Source organism: Crinia signifera, chromosome 8 (genome assembly GCF_055691185.1).
Source record: "Crinia signifera chromosome 8, ASM5569118v1, whole genome shotgun sequence".
In the NCBI taxonomy this organism is placed as follows: domain Eukaryota; kingdom Metazoa; phylum Chordata; class Amphibia; order Anura; family Myobatrachidae; genus Crinia; species Crinia signifera.
The window spans coordinates 158,254,480-158,275,177 of record NC_139224.1 but is presented as its reverse complement, the minus strand read 5'-3'; the positions used below and the strand labels follow the sequence as shown (position 1 = coordinate 158,275,177).

The window sequence follows — 20,698 nt, the reverse complement described above, 5'->3', positions numbered from 1 at the left end:
CAAAGGCAGAAAGTGTGAGGTGATCAGTACAGGACTACTCTTGTAGGATTCATTATCATCCTGATAAAGTTTGTAGGGAAGAAAATGTATTGGTTAGAGGGGAATATACACTAATTCAAAGGTGAGCAAGTCTCGCGCATGCTCCCCGGAGCCCCTGCACCCCCTTCCCCGCTGAAACAAATACCGGAATTTACTGGTCCACAGAGAGGGGAAAGGATTAAATGTCATTTTAGCCCCGCCCCCGATCTGCAGACCTGAGATGTTTGATGATAATAATACTGTATAACTCTATTATGGTTATATCATATATTATTGTTATATGCCTTGCCAAGCCAAGTAAACTGATTTTTTATGCCACGCCCCTTCCCCACAATGCCACGCCCCTTCCCCACAATGCCACACCCTTTTTATGAGATACCACACCCCCTTTGCCAGCTAGAAAGGACGACTGTGTATTCCTTACCAAAACAGCTCCCCCAACTGATACATGTTAGCACTGCATCTCTCACCAGTAGTACTTCTATAGTGATTTATGTATCATCCTGCACTGACATCTGGGATAGTAAATGTGTTGTATATTGTGGCACATTCGCCCTCTCAGGCTATATTCAGCAATGTCTCTCCTGAAGAAGATATGTTGCTGATGCTGCGCTTCTACCATTGGCCGGGGGGCAGCTCAGCCTGGGCTCCATGGCATCAGAGGAAGAGCCTGCAGCCATCACTGGCCAGCGAGGAGTGGGCAGCAGCTTGGACAGTTGTCAGACTCACTAGACCAGCATCACTTGACCCAGAAGCAGGTAAGACAACCAGGAGGGTCGTGCAACCAATCACCTCACTGTATGGATATACAGTAGGAATATGGGATGAATTCAACAGTTTTTTTTTTTAAAGTTAATTATTCTTAATTTATTTTTTAAATGACAAGTGTTCCGTATTGTTTGTTGGAGGGAAAGACCCAGTGGATGTGCGCCTGGATCACTGGATATGATACGTTTATTTTACGATCAAAGCAAAAATAATTATTGGTTTGAATAAAAAAAATGTCGTTTTTGATTTTCGTTTTTTTGTTACCTGTTTTTTTTGCAATCGCCACTTTTCTAAATTCAGAGCTCTGCAACTTTTTAAAGCTCTTGCTTAAAGTCCTGAATGATTATAATAATAATAATCAGAAATATGCTGACACATAAGGTTCGCTGTGCAGAGTGACAGCTTATTATGTTGTCTGATCTATATTATCATTTCCTGCTGCCGGCAACGGATCTCTCTAAGGGCCTTATTTTGGTTCATTCTTTCTGACAAAATCCTTCTTAGATGGACAAAACCATGTGCACTGCAGGGGGGGGCAGATGTTACTTGTGCAGAGAGAATTAGATTTGGGTGAGTAATTTTGTTTCTGTGCAGGGAAAATACTGACTGCTTTATTTTTACACTGCAATATAGATCTCACTTTGAAGTAAAACCCCACCCAAATCTAACTCTCTCTGCACATGTTACATCTGCCCCACCTGCAGTGCACATGGTTTTGCCTATCTAAGAAGGATTTTGTCAGAAAGAATGAACCAAAATAAGGCCCTATGTGTAATATCTTTCGGTTCTACGGCGAGACTGCGGCTAAATTTAAAGCAGCAATCAGTTCTAAGGCTGATTTAACCCTAAAACTGATGGCCTCCTTAAATTAAATTGTAATCTCCCCGATGTGCCCCTGTCCGCCTACTGCCTGCCGCCCTCTGTGCGAACGCTGATAGTCTATATGTAAGATTATTTTTATCACTTTTATTCAATTGTTTTCCCTTAGATATTGCTGATGCCAGAAGCCACCAGCTTGTGTGGGACACAGGGACCCATGACCTCCCACTATACCACAGCCCAGCACCCCCTGTGCTAAGTCTGTTTGGCATTGTGAGTATTATATGTAATACGTAAGCTGGGCTGCTGGGAATGCAGTACATGTAAGAAACTATGGATCTTATTCTGGTCCGTTCGCAGCTGGCGTTCATTCGCATGGGGACAGATGCTTGCAGCCTCGTTTCTGCACATGTGCATATTGATTGTTCACCGGGTGCACGCACCCAAGGCTGCAGGTGGGGGACGTGGGGTGGCGGCAGATAGTCGCGCTCATGGGAACATCCAGTGTTTCATGGGTGTTACCATTTAAACGCTGGGCGTTCCCATGGTAATCGGGCTGTGACGTAGGTGCCGGGGGGCGCACATCTGACATCACCGGATGTCAACTGCCCGCCTACTTCCTCCCGAGGGTGCGCGCAAATCTAAGTGACCTGAGAGTCACTTATACCCCTTTTACACCAAAACGCGGGGTCGCACCCGGCTTTTTTAGACCCAGGTTCAAGCCGGGTGCGACCCGGCGTTTAGTGCAATTTACACCGGGCGGACAGCCCGGCCCGCACCCGGCCCCCCCTCCCTGTGCTTGGAGATGACAGGATGATGTCATCTCCAAGCGCCAATCACCGCTGCCGCCGGAACGCTGCTGGGGGCAGCCCAGCACTAAGGTAAGCTGCTGGGCTGCCCCCAGTCCCCGCGCGCACCCCCCCGCTGTCGCACAGGAGGTGAATGGATGCCGCACACAGGCATCCGTTCACCTCCCTCCCCCGCCGCTGTCTGCAGGGTATAGCAGACAGCAGCGCCGGCTGTCAGTGTCAGGCTGACAACCCGTCCAACCTGCGGACGCTGCGGTCCGCAGGTTGGACGTTCCCCATTCATGTAAATGGGAGCCGGGTCATCCGACCCGACGTTCCCATTTACACCGCCCTCTACCCAGGTCCTAGCTGTGTTCTACCCAGGTCAGGACCTGGGTAGAAGTCCCGTGTAAAGGGACACGGCGTTAGGGATTTACACCGCCGAAGATCCGGGTCTGACCCGCCGCTGACCCGGATTTTTCGGCGGTGTAAAAGGGGTATTAGATATGAGTGTACGCTCCACTTCATTCGATGGTTGGCGACTCGCAAGGGTGAAAATTCTCATCTGAGTGAATCAACCAGAATATCTCCCTATGTGCCGCAACAGACTTCATGGCATACTATAGGCAGCAATGTGGCACAAGGCATGTTCTTTTGGTATCCGCTCCCTGAGTCGACAATATCTAGGTCAACAGTCACTTGTTTGACCAGTAATGGTTGACAGTGACAAGGTCGACACCTATAAATGGTGACAGAAGGTCAATGTTCTTCCTGTTGCAGAACTGTTTTGCTGGGACATGTAGTACAGCTGGGGCTGAATACAGATTCCTGACACCATACTGACCTGACTTCAGGACTGCACCCTGGAAACCACAATGTTCTATACACGGCTGTAACACCTTGTGCTTCCCATGCATGTGATATATTCCACATCATGCAGCCCAAATAATGTCTTCTATTGCTCCTTGCTTACCCTAACAGACGCTATGCACTTACAGTGTCATTTTTCCTCCTGCTTAGAACCCGGACAGATTTGGGGAGCTGTTTGAGCCCTACGGAAGCGCCAGGGTTCGTCTTTGTGTATTTAGTTCCATAAGACCTGATTTCCCGTTCCCTCCCGACTCACCAGACCTAGACAGTGACAGCAAAGTGGCTCCGGAGGTAACTTGTGCACAGTGTAATATAAAGGTTGTCACTTAATATTGGTAATATAAATCATACGGGAATAAGCCCCAAAGGAACATTGAATTTACATTTACTGCAATGTAACATACACACACACACGCTATTGTTCTCTGTTATCAGCTGTATTTTGTATCAGCACTGATATAAATGCATTTGAGTGTTGTGGTCACGTTGCACCAGGATTAATACAGAACATTATCTCTCTTTTTTTAGGGTGTTTATATCCCACGTTCCCGGAGAAAACCCCTTACAGAGCCGTACTCCTCTACTAATGACGTTATTACACTCTTCATCGATGGCGCGCGGTTTCTGCCTGATGCGGTCACTGTCACTCGCGTGACTGGGAGAATATTTGACAAAAACTACGACCAGTAAGTGGAATAGCCAATATTGGGGGTTGCGCTGCTACCTGAACATGAACATTGGGCCTGGTTCTGAGAGGGGAGTAAAGCAAAAACAAGCCGGTAACTGCACCTGGACAAACCATGCTGCAATGCCAGGGGGAAATACAATTATTTGTTTACATGCAAGGTAAACACTGGCTGCATTTGTATGCAGCCCACACACTCTGGGCCTTATTCTACTTCACTCTTTCTGAAAAAATCCTTCTTAGATGGACAAAACCATGTACACTGCAGGGGGGCAGATGTAACATGTGCAGATAGAATTAGATTTGGGTGTTATTCTGTTTCTGTGAAGAGTAAATACTGGCTGCTTTATTTTTACACGGCAATATAGATCTCACTTTGAAATAAAAACCCACCCAAATCTAATTCTCTCTGCACATGTTACATCTGCCCCACCTGCAGTGCACATGATTTTGTCCATCTAAGAAGGAATTTGTCAGAAAGAGTGAACTAGAATAACCCCCACTGAGCGGTTTATTTATACACGCTAGGACACGCCTCTGGCATCTAACTCTCTGCACATGTTAAATCTGCCACCTGCAGCGCAGCATGGTTCTACCAAGGTGCACATTTACTGTTTCTTATTTATTCTACTCCCACCTCAGAATCTTTGTCAACAGAAGTATGGAAAATCATTAGTAAAATGAAAGCAGTTTCATTGTATCTTCATCAAAAATTATACAAACAGCATTAGCAAGAAGTAACTTTATTGGTGGTTATTCAATTATTATTTAAACTAGTTAAAAGCCCGTCAATATGACGGCTTCTGCAATGTAATTTCACTTTGAACTGTGACAGTTTTTCTGTCACTTTGAGCTGTGGCAGTTTTTAGCCTACAAACACTCCAACCCACGCCCAGTCCCTACTGTATCTGCTCCTGCCTCCAATCTCTGTCTTCACAGCTCTCTCTCCATATTTAGTTAGTTTGAGACAGATCAGTGTCCCTGTAACAATTGCTGTTATTTTCTGAGTAATTTGGTCCGTCGAGTGGCCTTGAGTGGTACTTAACCTCATAGAGGTGAGGAGTAGATAGCCTTATATATAACAAACCTTGTTTTAAATTCTGGCCCTGCGCACAAAGAGTCGTTACAGATGGGAAATATCGCTCGTCCTTGCCTACAGCTGTATGGGTTGTGAGCAGAAATGATTGATGTCCTCCTGCCCGAATACGTCCTTTTATGGTAGCGCTCATTGAATAACTTCCATAGGGTAATAGTGTTGGTTTCTTTTTATGTGTCATGTTGCTGTTTGGTTTTGTTTTGCCAGAATTGGACCTGACATCTGCACCGGGATAGATTTAAACAGTGACATATTTAATCCCTTCTACAACTACTCCATACAAATCAATGCACCCAGCCTGCCTCCCACCTCCACACTGTTACTGAAGGTAGGTGCCCTGCCGCACCAAGAGCCATAGCCAGCTGTATACAGAATCAATGCACCCAGCCTGCCTCCCACCTCCACACTGTTACTGAAGGTAGGTGCCCTGCCGCACCAAGAGCCATAGCCAGCTGTATACAGAATCAATGCACCCAGCCTGCCTCCCACCTCCACTCTGTTACTGAAGGTAGGTGCCGTGCCGCACCAAGAGCCATAGCCAGCTGTATACAGAATCAATGCACCCAGCCTGCCTCCCACCTCCACACTGTTACTGAAGGTAGGTGCCGTGCCGCACCAAGAGCCATAACCAGCTGTATACAGAATCAATGCACCCAGCCTGCCTCCCACCTCCACTCTGTTACTGAAGGTAGGTGCCGTGCCGCACCAAGAGCCATAACCAGCTGTATCATAATCAATGCACCCAGCCTGCCTCCCACCTCCACACTGTTACTGAAGGTAGGTGCCGTGCCGCACCAAGAGCCATAACCAGCTGTATACAGAATCAATGCACCCAGTCTGCCCCCCACCTCCACACTGTTACTGAAGGTAGGTGCCGTGCCGCACCAAGAGCCATAGCCAGCTGTATACAGAATCAATGCACCCAGCCTGCCTCCCACCTCCACACTGTTACTGAAGGTAGGTGCCGTGCCGCACCAAGAGCCATAGCCAGCTGTATACAGAATCAATGCACCCAGCCTGCCTCCCACCTCCACACTGTTACTGAAGGTAGGTGCCGTGCCACACCAAGAGCCATAGCCAGCTGTATACAGAATCAATGCACCCAGCCGGCCTCCCACCTCCACACTGTTACTGAAGGTAGGTGCCGTGCCGCACCAAGAGCCATAGCCAGCTGTATACAGAATCAATGCACCCAGCCTGCCTCAGTGGCAAACGCAGGATTTTCAGAAGGGGGTTTCCAGAGGGGCGGAGCAAAGCACGGAGATGGACACTTAGGTGACCCAGTATATGCCGGGTCAGTTAAAGTATTATAGATATACCAAATGTATATAAATAATAAATATATATATATACATACATACTTACATACATACAGGGGCGTCAACAGCAGTGTAGACCCCTGGGTATAGCAATGTATTGGGGCCCCTACCGATCCTCCAGCGGTAGGGGTGGGGGAAGCTTTGATGTCCTGCGGGTGGTAGGGGGTATTATATCAATCGCTCAGCATGTAGGGCCTGGATCAGCAATTTCCACTAATTACCCCTTTACTGCACAGATGGTGGGAGAAGGGGGCATTGGGCTGAATGAAGGGGCCCGGATACATAACTTCCAGGGTGGTAGAGGATGTGTAATACGCAGAGGAGGGGTGTATAGTGGAGTGGGCTTATTATTCATAATTTTCTGGTGGGAGGACAGCTTGCTTGACTGCAGATATCTCCAGTTCCCGGAAATAGATTTCTTAGATTTTAATGGAATTAAAAACTAGAGAATCCCACCTACCAAATGGTATTGGGGACTAGGGGATCAAAATTCAGGAGGCAGAGCAATCTGCCAACGAGTATATAAAACTACATACCAGGTGTGTGGAGCTGGAGCAGTAACCAGCTGCTGGAAGGCTGATATCTCTGGTTCTGGGAACAGTAGAAACAAGCTACTAGTGTCCCTCAAAGGGGGAGAATCCCAGCTTTTGGAATATACCCTCAAAAAAACTCTAAGTCAGACAGAACCTGAAATATCTGACTGGGAATAACAATTAACAGGCGTGGATGGGGACCACTGCTTTGAAGTCAGATATCTCCGGTTCCCAAGGGCCGATTTTTACAATTCGTATATCCATGGAAAGAGGGGACCCTCAGCTTTCAGCTGAAGGCCCTTAGACTCCTGGGGGGGGGGTGTTCTGGGTACTCAGAACCCCCCCCCCCTGCGTGCGCTACTGTGCCTCCCACCTCCACTCTGTTACTGAAGGTAGGCGCAGTACCGCACCAAGAGCCATAGCCAGCTGTATACAGAATCAATGCACCCAGCCTGCCCCCCACCTCTACAATGTTACTGAAGGTAGGTGCAGTACTGCACCAAGAGCCATAGCCAGCTGTATACAGAATCAATGCACCCAGCCTGCCTCCCACTTCCACCCTGTTACTGAAAGAAGGCGCAGTACCGCACCAAGAGCCATAGCCAGCTATATCATAATCAATGCACCCAGCCTGTCTTCCACCTCCACCCTGTTACAAAAGGTAGGCGCAGTACCGCACCAAGAGCCATAACCAGCTATATACAGAATAAATGCACCCAGCCTGCCCCCCACCTCCACATTATTACTGAAGGTAGACGCAGTGTCGCACCAAGAGCACTGTATTCAGTCTCCAGAGTTAGTACATCTCAGCTGCCACAGGTGGCAGTGCTGAGCTCAGGCAAATGCATTGTAATGAAAAAACGAAACTGAAAGTAAAAGAATGACGGTTCACATTTTTGGGATCGGCGGCTCGCTCACTCTTATATGGGATTCGTAATACAACAGATACAGAGGGACTGACAGCTATTCAGAGTTGTGCCGAAATGCACTGTGGGGATTGGTTGGTTCATATTCAAGAGGTGGGACCAGTAAACTCAGAGTAAATAAGATGACTGCATTCTAAGCTTTTTGGCCTGTTTCCCATCCCATCATTATTGTTTAAATTAATCCAAGCAATAACATTTATGTCTGTTTTATTGAGGCTCCTGGTCACAGAGCTGTATCACAGGGCATTTGCATTACACGAAATAGTGAATGCAGTATAATATAACCCAAAAATCGAAAAAGAACCAATGGGATTTATGCACCATATTAGCTGGAAATCGCCACCATCCCGGTGATTTGAAGAAGAGGAAGCTTCAGTTACTATGGTAATACCCGTCTGATCTCTTCCAGGTTTATACCATTGACCGATTCACACGGGATTTGTCGCTGATTGGTTGGGCTGCAGTTAATCTGTTTGTAGAGTCTGAAACTCAGAGGGTCCCTAGATCGGACTCTGCAGAAGCACAGGTGAGTTCATCCAGGCTGATTTTATAGATGAGGGTAAATTGAGCTTTTTTTCTATATTATACAGGATTACCAGAAATGATGTCTGCTAACTCCCCCCCTCCCCCACACTCACTCAGTTATGATACTAGACATCACTGCTCCCCATTCCCCGCACCACTCTGTAAATCCAGTCTTAGTGGGGGTGGTCAATCCTATTTTAACTCGAAGGGTGCAATGTGCTGCTGCAAACTGCATTATACTGTAACTCCAGCAACGGCTCCCAATCTCGCACCCTTTGTATCAGCCCAAATCCTGTGGAACTCTTTACTGATACTCAGCAGTACCGTGCCCCACTAAATGGTATTATATTTCCAGGTTTCCATAAACAATGGGGCTCACCAAATCCGTGTGTACCACAGACCCCCTCCTACTGATCAGCCCTTCTCCGTGGAGTCCTTGACCTCATCAGGATGGTAAGAATTAGCTCATAGCCAACCCTTCCCTAGATATACCCCAGTACAGCTACTGATACACTGCACTGTCATAAGCTCCATAGAGAAATATGATAATAGTTAAAAGCCTGTCAAAATGACGGCTTCTGCGATGTACTTTCACTGTGAGCTGTGACAGTTTTTACATTCACTTTGAGCGGTGACCCTATTTACCCCACACACTCTCCCCCCCCCATCACTGGTCCCTATCTGTTCTGACCAATCTCTGTCTTCACAGCTCCCTCTCTCCATATCCAGAAAGTTTGAAACAGATCAGTGTCACTGCAAACATTTCTTTCATTTTCTGTTATGGCCTCTTTTACCACACAAAAGAGTAATTTGGCCCATCGAGTGGCCTCTAGTGGTCACTGCGGTACTTCACCTCATAGAGGTGAGGAGTAGTTAGCCTTTTATATACACGTATAGATAATCTATAGAATGGGCATCACATGCTCTTTTACACTTACACATAATTGTAACAGTTGAGTTCTTGTAACTCCGTCTATGTGGGAAGTACTGTACAAAGCAGGGGTTGCAGAAAATATTCAGGCATTAATAAGCTGGATATTATTGGCCCCTGTTCCCTAATTACTGATAAAGTACAATGGAAGCTTTAGTTGTTTAAGATTCATGACCGTTTCTTTTGAGAACAGGAAATTCCGCTAATTAATGACAATCTCTTCCCTTCTTCCATGTTTTGGGTCTGTTCTCCTGTGCAGGATGGTGCCGTGTGCCACGTTACTAGTCCGCATTAGGAAAGCTACTAATGGTAACAGCCAGGATCTGCCGACCATCAAACAGCATCCTGACTACTCGACAGGAGTTTATCTATCTGACACAGCTCAGCCCACCCAGGGTGAAATCCTCCTGTACAAAGCAATGATGAAGAGGTAGAGATGTCAGAGCTGCCACTGGCTGATAACCACCGGTTCTGAAAGTTACAGCCGTTTTTCCTCGACATACAGTATCACCTGTGTATGTTTTGAGCATTTTTTCATGTTTTGCCCACCCTGATGCATGCCACCTCAGGTCAGTCTTCCTCTGTTTTCTATGCAGGTCAGTGATCCAGGTGAGAGAAGTGGTTCCCCTGCTGGCCGGAAGCGGTGGACAGAGACTGGTCTCAGATGAGCAGCTCTCTACTTGGGTGCAGGACACATTTGTGGAGATGATGAAAAACGTTCCCCGTCCCTTCCGTCTGTCCTGTGTGTCCCGGTATAATGCCATGTCAGGAATAAAGGTGAGAGGAGGTGCGGTGTGTAGCCTATAGACTACCGTCATCTCAGAATGGCGGTAGCCCGGGGATGCAATGCTGCCCGATGTTGATACATCTGGCAGCTTCGCGGACCGGCAATGGTACAGGAGGGATTGCAGCAGGGAGCATAGATTCCTGCTGCAGTCCCTCCGGATACATTCGGGGGATACTTAATATTTGCGGCTAATATAGAATGATAAATGGGCCCCGTAGCCTGTAACATAGGTGCCTACTCTATGTAATTGTTCATTATCCTCCAACTGAATGGTTTAATACACGGACTGGCTGAACTTGTGTTACAAACATTCTGATACAGTGGATTTAATGATTTACAGGTAACCTGTGGATTTTTAAATTTTGGCGGTTGGTTGTACACTTGTGCAACTTACCTGATTGGCTACAGGTAGCACACTGGTGGCACAATGAAAAAAATTGGTGCTCATTAGTGAAAAGTGCCTAAAAGAGACAGACTCACATGTAGCCAGTCAAAATGGCATCTCAAAGTTCTTATCTGCTCATTCATTGCTTTATTCTTCTGCTCCGAATGTCAGCGCTTTATTTTGTATTTCTGCAGGTTTCGGTGGACGCTGCCCACAATTTACCATGGTCAGGTTTCACCTTTGCCCATATTTGCTTCAACCCTCCAGCTGCATTTTATTATGGTCACCCATGGGCTAAGTATGACCGTGCTGTCTCCGTGGATGCGCTTGACTTCGATAGTGATCAGAAATGCCCTGTCTGGCAGGATGGGTTCAAGGTAGGTACCCGGGTAATATTTCATTGGAGTTCCACAGATCATGTGCCGTTACAGCTGGTGCTGCATTATCTCATTTGTACTTGTCACAGACCTTTACCCGCCGGATGTTCCATAAATATCTGACAGTGATATTCCAGCTGCATGAGGTTCTGGCTACAGAAACAGAAGGCGGCAGCTCAGACCCCAAACTGTCCAAGCCGGAGACCTCGGCAGTGGGGGGAAATCCATTTGCCTTTAGACCAGATTCACAGGCATGGACTGCCCTGAGGGTCTTTTACAAAAGCTATTGCAACCTGGGGGTTTACCAGCTGCCCCTGTACCAAGGAACGCCCAGCCTGGTGAGTTATCTATCTAGAGCCGGTGTGCACAAATCCGGAAGTCAGTGCAGGCCAGGTTTATGGAAATGCTGCTTCATCCCCCATGTGTCACCAGTGGATAGATTATATTGTTATAGGCATTAACCAGTGCTATCTGGAGAAACTGACCTGTCATTGAATGAGCATTCCTAATTTGCCTTAGCCATTGATTTGTCTGGCTATTCAGTCTAATACATTTGCTGACTGTGATAATATTATGGACAATCTACATCAATTCACTTATTTACGCTGTGTTTACAATATTAGATTATAACTTGCTGACCCTGAAGGACAAGAGATCAGTCCGCAGTGCCACTTACGTCTGACTTATAATCAGCTCTTTAATGCACAATGGGGCCTATTCAGACCTGTTCGTTAGGGCCAGAATTCGTTCAGTATGTTCGCTAGGCTGCAAACAGGTCTGAATTGGCCGTAATGTTTCATATAATTGCACAGATGTATCTAGTAAGATCAATCTAGCCAGACAAGTCTAGTACATATCTCCTACTCCATACACAGCATATCCTTGTTATATATCACTATGAGTCTGTCTATACTCTCCCACAGACAGTGTTACGTACACTCAGATCCGCAGACTGTGCTGCAAAGTTACGGGAACTGGAGCAGAAGGAAATGGTAAGAAGCGTTTCCATCTCCCGGGCACCAGAGATGGTCGGCCTGGCATTACGGCGTAGTGCAAACAGACATGTCACATGTATGTAGAGGAGATGCGTGTTCTGCTTACAGTGCTAAATGCAATTAATATACAGAGTCTTCTACATATAACATACAGGCATTCAGTCCCCACCAATACTCTTCTCACTTTTCAGATCAAGAGGGTGACAGCGGCGTCACTGACTGTCCGAATAGCAGACGGGCGACGCCAGGACGAGCTGGCAGACTACAGGCCACAGGTTTGTAGCCTAAATGGTACCTGTAAATATTAAAAAAATGTCATCCCATTGTCTGATTGTAGCCATTACTCTGAAGGGCCGAGCACTAAGGGGCTCATTCAGCATGTATCGCTGCTGTGAGAGTGCGCAAATCGAGTGAATACTGAATGACTGCACATGCCGGCCATTTTCTGGGTGTGTTTGTGAAAACGCAGGCGTGCCCGGGTGTTTTAAGGGTTGGTCTCTACCATCAGCGTTGACCACTTTTAGCCCGTCTCAGTTGCAGAGGGCAATAAGATGGTTCTTGAATTGTGTATGAATTTGAGAGTGGATCCCGATTAGCGATCCATTTGCAATTCTCTAGAAATTTAGCAAGAGGGTTCACTGCCAATTCTCACATCAGCGATCTATGCTAAATTAGACCCTAAGTACCTAGGTGCATTAGGCCAAAACTAGGTTTGTGCAGGGGCGTAACTGCCAATGGAAGTGGAGATGCCTGTCTCTGGGTTTTAAGCCCTGAAGGGGCACCAGCGTGTACAGCAGCACCTGTGTGGTTCAGAGGGATCCAAGTGTGGTCACTGCTCTTCCAACAGAGCTCCGCGCCACTCCCATTGCAGAGTTAAACATCTCTGTCGCAGGAGCCCCGTTACCACCTGCTCCCGCCTAGGAACACTCAGCCTGTGCCGCTGTAAGCAACAGTCAGGGCCGGTGCAAGGCACCAGAGCGCCCCAGGCAAGTCGGGGTGGGGGCGCCCCGGTGTCTGCCGCCCGGGTACCTGTCCTGCGGCGCTGTAAAGCTGGCGGCGGCGGCAGCGGGGGGGTCCCTGCAGTCAATAAGAAATAACGAGCGCTATCCGCCGGGCTATGCGGAAGCGCTTCTGTTTTGGAAACACTGGCCGCACGGCGCAAGCTGATTGGCTGAATCTCAGTGTTTCCAAAACAGAAGCGCTTCCGCATAGCCCGGCGGATAGCGCTCGTTATTTCTTATTGACTGCAGGGACCCCCCGCTGCCGCCAGCTTTTACGCACATATACGCCGCAGGACAGGTACCCGGGTGGCAAGGGGGGGCGAAATACTGCCCTCCAGTGGCCGGTGCCCTAGGCAAATGCCTAGATTTGCCTAGTGGTGGCGCCGGCCCTGGCAACAGTGCCACCGCTGCTCCTGGATTGTGAGATGGGACCCACCCCACTGATTCTGCATGTAAAGGCCCCCATACATTAGTCCGACTTGTCCTAAGGACAAGTCGGACCTGATTTCCCCCTGCAGCTCCCCGGGAGGGGGACACACGATTTGGCACTTGATGTGCCAAGTTTTGCAAATGATACATCGCATGCGATGTATCATTTGCAACTCCCGGGGAGCTGCAATGCGGAGGGAGAAGGGGGGCCGGGGACATCGAGGTGGCGGGCGGGGGATGCTGCAAGGCGGCTGGGGGGACGGACGGACGCTGCTAGTAGTGCGGACGCTGCGGGGGACACAGGCGGCAGTGACATAGAGCCGGGCGGGGGGAGCCGGGAGCTGTCAGTACTGAGGAAAAAAAAAAGCCCATACAATGAATGGGCAGCCTGTGATTGGCTGAGCGCTCTCTCAGGCTTTTTTTCAGTGCTGACAGCTCCCGGCTTCCCCCGCCCGGCTCTATGTCACTGCCGCCTGTGTCCCCCGCAGCGTCCGCACTACTAGCGGCGTGTCCCCCCCCTCCTACCCGGACGGAGCATGACAGCTCCCTGCTCCGGCTCCCCCCCCCCTCCCTCGCCGGTGTCCTCAGAGTCCCCACGGCTGCACATAAGATTTATCTTATGTGCAGCCGGTCCGACGTCCCGACTCTGACCCGATGCGCACGGGACCGCGCATCAGGTCGGACCGGGTGTCAAAACCTGCGATTTGGTCCGATTTCACTGCCCGATCCATCTGGATCGGGTGAAATCGGGGCCAAATCGCATAGTGTATGGCGGCCTTTACAGACCGTTAAATCTCAGTCGTCTTGAGACTGGCCCAGCAGATGTTGTCACTTAGCAGAGGCAATTCACTGTGGGCTTCAGACCCTGTAGACTGGGACCTTATCTATATACATCTGAAGTATGTGTATATCTGTTTACTGGACACACTCGCACATTTATAAGGTGTTTTTTTTTTGGGAGGACTCCAAATTCAAACTTGCCTCCAGGCAACTAGGATGAACTTACACCTGTGGGTTTATGCTATCACAAAAGGGCATTGGGCTGGGTATTTGCACCTTAGTAATGAAGCCTCATTATGTCTTATAGGATATAATTCAGAGTTACCTGCAAGCCAATACCACGGACTCCTATGATGCCCAACCCGGAGGAAGACGGCTCTCTGAGCTTATACCAGCCGGGAACGAAGATGAGTTCCAGAAGCTCATAGTGAGGTGGTACAGACAGGTACATAGATGGCACTATGATTACAGTCCAAGTGAACCAGAGTAATAGGTTATAGGGAGGTCTCTCACATACACTATTGTAAAAATATCAACGTCATATGACTGCTGTGACCTACAGATGTTGGGTCTCGTGCACATGTGATTACTGTATATAAACACATCAGAGATGTATAGGGGATTGCATGTGTGTGGGCAGGAGCATTGAAAACCATCTCACATTGGCCTTTATTCAGATCTGATTGCAGTACAAATTTGTTTGGAAAATGGGCAAAACCATGTGCACTGCAGGTGGGGCAGATCTAACATTGTGCAAAGAGAGTTAGATTTGGGTGAGTTATTTTGTTTCTGTGCAGGGTAAATACTGGCTGCGTTATTTTTACACTGCAATTTACATTTCAGTTTCAACACACCCCACCCAAATTTAACTCGCTCTGCACATTAACATCTGCCCCACCTGCAGTGCACATGGTTTTGCTCATTTTCCAAACAAATTTGTACTGCAATCAGATCTGAATAAGGGCCATTGTGTAGAAGGCAGATTCTGAATAAGGCCCTTTAGTAATAGGACACAAAGGGCCTAATTCAAGTTTGTAGGCAAAAGCAATGTTTCATGGACATGCAGACTGGACACAATAGTAGCAGCACAGGCGCCATGTTTTAGTACATACAAGCTTGCTACTGACAGCAGATGCACGCCATGATTTTGCCAACCACTCCATATAAACACTCTATTAACACCTCAGAGCAGTCACTTCCTGTCAATCATTTTTCGATGTTATCCTAATTACAAGCAAGATCACAGTGGCACCTTGCGACACATGCACAGTCTGACGATCGATCCATTGCCTAAAAATTGGACATTGGGAACAAACATGAATTAGGCCAATAATACTAAAGGTAATGCGACCATTTCTATTTCAGTATCTGGCAACCTCCTACCACACACCGGCTATAGAGAACACAGCAAACCACAGAACAGACACTACCTTGGCAGACCACCCAGAGCAGAATACCGGAGCAGGCAGCTAACGGATAATGTACCTTCTGTTACAGACAGTGGTTGGAGCTATCGGAAGATTATGAAATCACTGTCAGAATACAGCATTTAGAATTGATTCCCAAATGTAAAACTGCAGATGTGGAATCACAACATGAAACAAGGTTCCTTCAATCCAATATCGAAATACACTTCCATCACCTTCCATCCACTCATCCAGGCTGCGCACATTCTTACTGTGTCGCCAATTAAGAGACAATTGTACAGTTAGCAAATAGTTTCTCATAACATAATTCTGTTTCCTAAGCAGGATAATTTGCTGTTGTCCTTGTTGGTTCAGCCTCATCTGTTGGGTACATGTAGTTACAGAGGTCCTTTAGACCACCTGGGTTCTGTACTTGGTTCTTCACAAGATTGTTATTTGTGACATACCATACAGTATAGAAACATAGAATTTGACGGCAGATAAGAACCATTTGGCCCATCTAGTCTGCCCCTTTTTTTACCCTTCAGGTAATCTCAACCCTTTTTGATCCTTATTTCTTTGTAAGGATATTCATATTCGTATCTGCCTATCTTCACTCTAAAGGGGTAATTCTTCTAAGCAATTTTGACTACATCGCCAAAAATCACTTATTAGGTGCCCGAATCGCCCTGTGTGTACACAGCGGGCGATAGTGATGCAAGGCCCCGCAGCGTCACTATTGCCCAGCCAAATAGACAGTACAGGCAAGAATATTCTTGCTACACTGTTCATTTGGCTGAGGTTGGCAGGATGTAGTCATCTTGATACTACATCTTGATACACATGGCCAAGGCTGATTCCTGTGTGTACACTGCTTTTACAGTAGGTTTCTGTCTACCTTTTAAGTCTTTAATGGGGCCTGCACACGTAGCGACACTGCTGAGCGTCCTGAGCAATGTAGATTGATCAGCAGTGTTGCTCAGCACGCAGTGATGTGCCAGAACTGTGTGCTGAGAAACCGTCACGGCTAGTGTTTTTCGTGGAGAGCACTGGCACTGACTACGGCGATTAACTAGATTTATCCAACATGCTGGATATTGTCAGAAGATAGCGATGTGCAGGGGGAGACGGTGCATCGCCATGGCCCCTCCACACGGAGCGATGTAGGGGCCTTTTCTTAGCGATCTCGAAAATGCCCTTAAATCGATTCTTGTGTAGGCCCATAACTTTGACTGTTCTCATTCAGTTTAAATTTATGTTTCAGTTGCCAAATGTGAATGACACAGGTGTTTTATACGCCTAAGAAAAATATCTTAAGTGGACAAAAAAACTTGCAACTATCATCTCAATTACACAGCAGGGGACCACAAAACTGGGCATTAGATTATCATCTAAATCTTCATTCATGATTGCAGATCATTACCACAACCATAATTGGAACTTTTAGATAAAAGGGAATGTATGCAAGTGTATGTTGATTTTTATTAGTTTTTTATATTTTTGTACCAATGGTATAGATTTATAATGTTCATATGAATTTATCAATAAATTATTTTATTACGATAATTATCTCTCCAATTGTGTGGCACTCTCTGGGATATTTACAGGGGCGTTAACCCCTGTGCATATTTTCTTTGGTGTTCTAGTAAGCAATTTTCAGTCGGCTGATTGGGAGCAGCCACCAGCTCCACGTAATCATTTTAATTATCATATCCAAAAGGTGATATTATAATATTTTCGCCCGATTGGTTGTCTTTTGCTTAGGCTTGTTTAATATGCCTGCCCTCAGCAGCAGGAGGCCAACAAAACTATTATATCTTAGATGTAACATAAAAACAGTATCGGGTCTTGTAAAAGAAGAAAAAGTTGCAATAGTTTAATTGATACATGGAGAGAATACCCAGGTTGAATCATGCATTACAACTTTAGTATCGCTTATCGAAAATGTTTGTAGTCCTGAGCATTTCGGATAAGGAATTATTCTGGATTTTTTTTTATTTTATTTTTTAACATACTTACCTGGTTCCCCCGATCTGTCTTCAACAGCATCCCCTGTCCCAAGGATGCATGACCGGCGCAATGCATCCTTGGGACCGGGGATGCCGCTGAAGATTATTCAGATGGCCGCCGTGAACACAGATGGATGAGGAGAGTATATTTAAAAAAGTGTAGGGGGGAAATCCCAGAATATTCTGTGGTTTTTGGAATATTTTGGATAAGGGATACTCTACCTCAGGCATGTCCAAACTGTGGCCCTCCAGCTGTTGTGAAACTACACATCCCAGCATGCATTGCCATAGTTTTAGCATTCCCTAAAAGCAAGGCATGATGGGACTTGTAGTTTCACAACAACCAAATAGTATATACCTATTAAAGGTATAATCAGGCACACCTTTTTTGTAGGATTAAATTTAATTTATTAAGGGGGACATTTACCAAAATGGATTCGTAGAAAAAAGGTGTATTCGTAGGGAGAAATACACCTTTTTTTTACGAATTTGTATTTTCGGGATTTACAATCCCAAAAATACAACAATTCGTAGTCCTAAAGATGGAACATTCGTATTTGTAGTTACAAATACGAATGCCCTACACCATCGATAGGATACGACAGAAATCACCATTCAAAAGAATGGTGGTTTCTGATTTACTAAGCAGCCGTACTGACAATACGGCTGCTTAGTGGTGTGAAACACCCACGCAAATACGACAGGAAAATAGAACACCATTTTCCTGTTCTATTTGCGTTTTAGCCTGCACGGATCAGTCAGATCCGTGCAGGCTACAGTGTAAAAAAATAGAAAAAATAAATAAATTAAAAAAAAAAACGGCGTGGGGTCCCCCCCACAGCCATAACCAGCACCAGGCTGAAGGAGCCGGGGCCGGTAATTAAAAATCAGGGAGCCCGACAAATAGGGGTTCCCCGATTTTTAACAACCAGCCCCAGGCTCCAGGTCCGGGGCTGGTTCCCAAAATACGGGGGACAAAATGAGTAGGGGTCCCCCGTATTTTAAGAACCAGCCCCAGGCACAACCAGCCGGCAGGGTAATGTCACAGCCGGGGGACACTTATAATATAAGGTCCCGCGGCCAAAACATTCTCCCTACCGACCAGTCAGCCTGGCCAGGGGCCCTGGGGGAGTGGGGACCCCCCCAATGAAGGGGTCCCCCCCCTCCAGGACTTACCTGACCAGGCTGAAGCCTGGTGCTGTCCTCGATGCCCCTGGGCGGTGGGCATCGAGCTGATAAATGTTGTAAAAAATAGATAAACCATTGTTTTTTACTGTGGCACTACAAGTGCCAGCAAGCCTCCCCAGCAAGCTGGGACTTGGAGAACCACAAGTCCCAGCCTGCTGGGCATTAAAGGGCCCGCTGGCACTTGTAGTTCTACAGTTAAAAAAATAGTGCACAAAACACACTGACACACTTTTAAAATAAAACTTTATTACACACAAAGCCCACACATACTAATACTTACCTATCTTCTCTCCGTAGGTAGCCCTGATGTCCTGTGTCGGCGTCTTCTGGTCCTGTGTCGTCTTCTTCCTCCATGTCGACGTCGCTGTCGGCGATGGTGTCCCCGTCCGGATCCGAAGAAATCCATTTGGGAAGCTGTGGAAGGAAACCATACTCACCTGTCCCAGCGCGACGTAGTCCAGGTAAGGGTCTTTGCAAAAAAATAAACCGAAAACCCCGAAACCAAACCGGACACGACGGAGACGCACGGTGTGTTTGTTTACATCGTGCGGCTCCGCCTCCCGAATGCCGCTATTGGCCGCTAGGCCGCAAGGCGGCCAATAGCGGCATTCGGGAGGCGGAGCCGCACGATGTAAACACACCGTGCGTCTCCGTCGTGTCCGGTTTGGTTTCGGGGTTTTCGGTTTATTTTTTTGCAAAGACCCTTACCTGGACTACGTCGCGCTGGGACAGGTGAGTATGGTTTCCTTCCACAGCTTCCCAAATGGATTTCTTCGGATCCGGACGGGGACACCATCGCCGACAGCGACGTCGACATGGAGGAAGAAGACGACACAGGACCAGAAGACGCCGACACAGGACATCAGGGCTACCTACGGAGAGAAGATAGGTAAGTATTAGTATGTGTGGGCTTTGTGTGTAATAAAGTTTTATTTTAAAAGTGTGTCAGTGTGTTTTGTGCACTATTTTTTTAACTGTAGAACTACAAGTGCCAGCGGGCCCTTTAATGCCCAGCAGGCTGGGACTTGTGGTTCTCCAAGTCCCAGCTTGCTGGGGAGGCTTGCTGGCACTTGTAGTGCCACAGTAAAAAACAATGGTTTATCTATTTTTTACAACATTTATCAGCTCGATGCCCACCGCCCAGGGGCATCGAGGACAGCACCAGGCTTCAGCCTGGTCAGGTAAGTCCTGGAGGGGGGGGACCCCTTCATTGGGGGGGTCCCCACTCCCCCAGGGCCCCTGGCCAGGCTGACTGGTCGGTAGGGAGAATGTTTTGGCCGCGGGACCTTATATTATAAGTGTCCCCCGGCTGTGACATTACCCTGCCGGCTGGTTGTGCCTGGGGCTGGTTCTTAAAATACGGGGGACCCCTACTCATTTTGTCCCCCGTATTTTGGGAACCAGCCCCGGACCTGGAGCCTGGGGCTGGTTGTTAAAAATCGGGGAACCCCTATTTGTCGGGCTCCCTGATTTTTAATTACCGGCCCCGGCTCCTTCAGCCTGGTGCTGGTTATGGCTGTGGGGGGGACCCCACGCCGTTTTTTTTTTTAATTTATTTATTTTGTTATTTTTTTTTACACCTTGCAGCCTGCACGGATCTGACTTGATCCGTGCAGACTGCTAGAAATAATTCGTATTAGCGGCCGTATATACGGCCGCTAATACGAATCATTACACCATCGGAGGGTTACAAAGCAGTCGTATCTGACTGCTTTGTAAATCCCCCTCCGGAACACGACTTTGCATACGACTTAAACAGTCGTATGCAGTCGTAGGGAAACAACCAATACGAAAAACTAGGTTTTTCATATTGGTAAATTTCCCCCTAAGTATCAACCACAGCTTTAATGCTGCTCCCAAAAAAAACAGAAAAAAATCTGAACCTTAGAAAATATAAATAGCAACCAGAGGGCGCACTCTATTGATCTAATTTACTAATTTTATTTATTATAAAGATGATCATCTAAATCACATATATAGTAAAAAAAATAATAAAACAATATTTACATACACCTTAAAAAGGATTAATAAATGCTATATTC

At 47.1% G+C, this 20,698-nt stretch overlaps 1 protein-coding gene across 1 annotated transcript in view; it reads left to right on the top strand.

The window, feature by feature from the left end:
• The window catches only part of CCDC17 (coiled-coil domain containing 17), a 65,126-nt gene extending 48,364 nt beyond the window's left edge, over positions 1-16,762 (top strand). The window contains exons 18-33 of the mRNA XM_083158243.1: positions 602-797; positions 1,796-1,899; positions 3,435-3,575; positions 3,813-3,970; positions 5,273-5,393; positions 8,253-8,369; positions 8,724-8,821; positions 9,559-9,729; positions 9,896-10,076; positions 10,666-10,848; positions 10,938-11,295; positions 11,472-11,524; positions 11,772-11,840; positions 11,900-12,118; positions 14,361-14,498; positions 16,724-16,762. Of these exons, the coding sequence (XP_083014369.1) occupies positions 602-797; positions 1,796-1,899; positions 3,435-3,575; positions 3,813-3,970; positions 5,273-5,393; positions 8,253-8,369; positions 8,724-8,821; positions 9,559-9,729; positions 9,896-10,076; positions 10,666-10,848; positions 10,938-11,295; positions 11,472-11,524; positions 11,772-11,840; positions 11,900-12,118; positions 14,361-14,498; positions 16,724-16,762 (2,346 nt within the window). The remainder of the gene's footprint in view (positions 1-601; positions 798-1,795; positions 1,900-3,434; positions 3,576-3,812; positions 3,971-5,272; positions 5,394-8,252; positions 8,370-8,723; positions 8,822-9,558; positions 9,730-9,895; positions 10,077-10,665; positions 10,849-10,937; positions 11,296-11,471; positions 11,525-11,771; positions 11,841-11,899; positions 12,119-14,360; positions 14,499-16,723) is intronic.
• Positions 16,763-20,698: the final 3,936 nt, after the last annotated feature.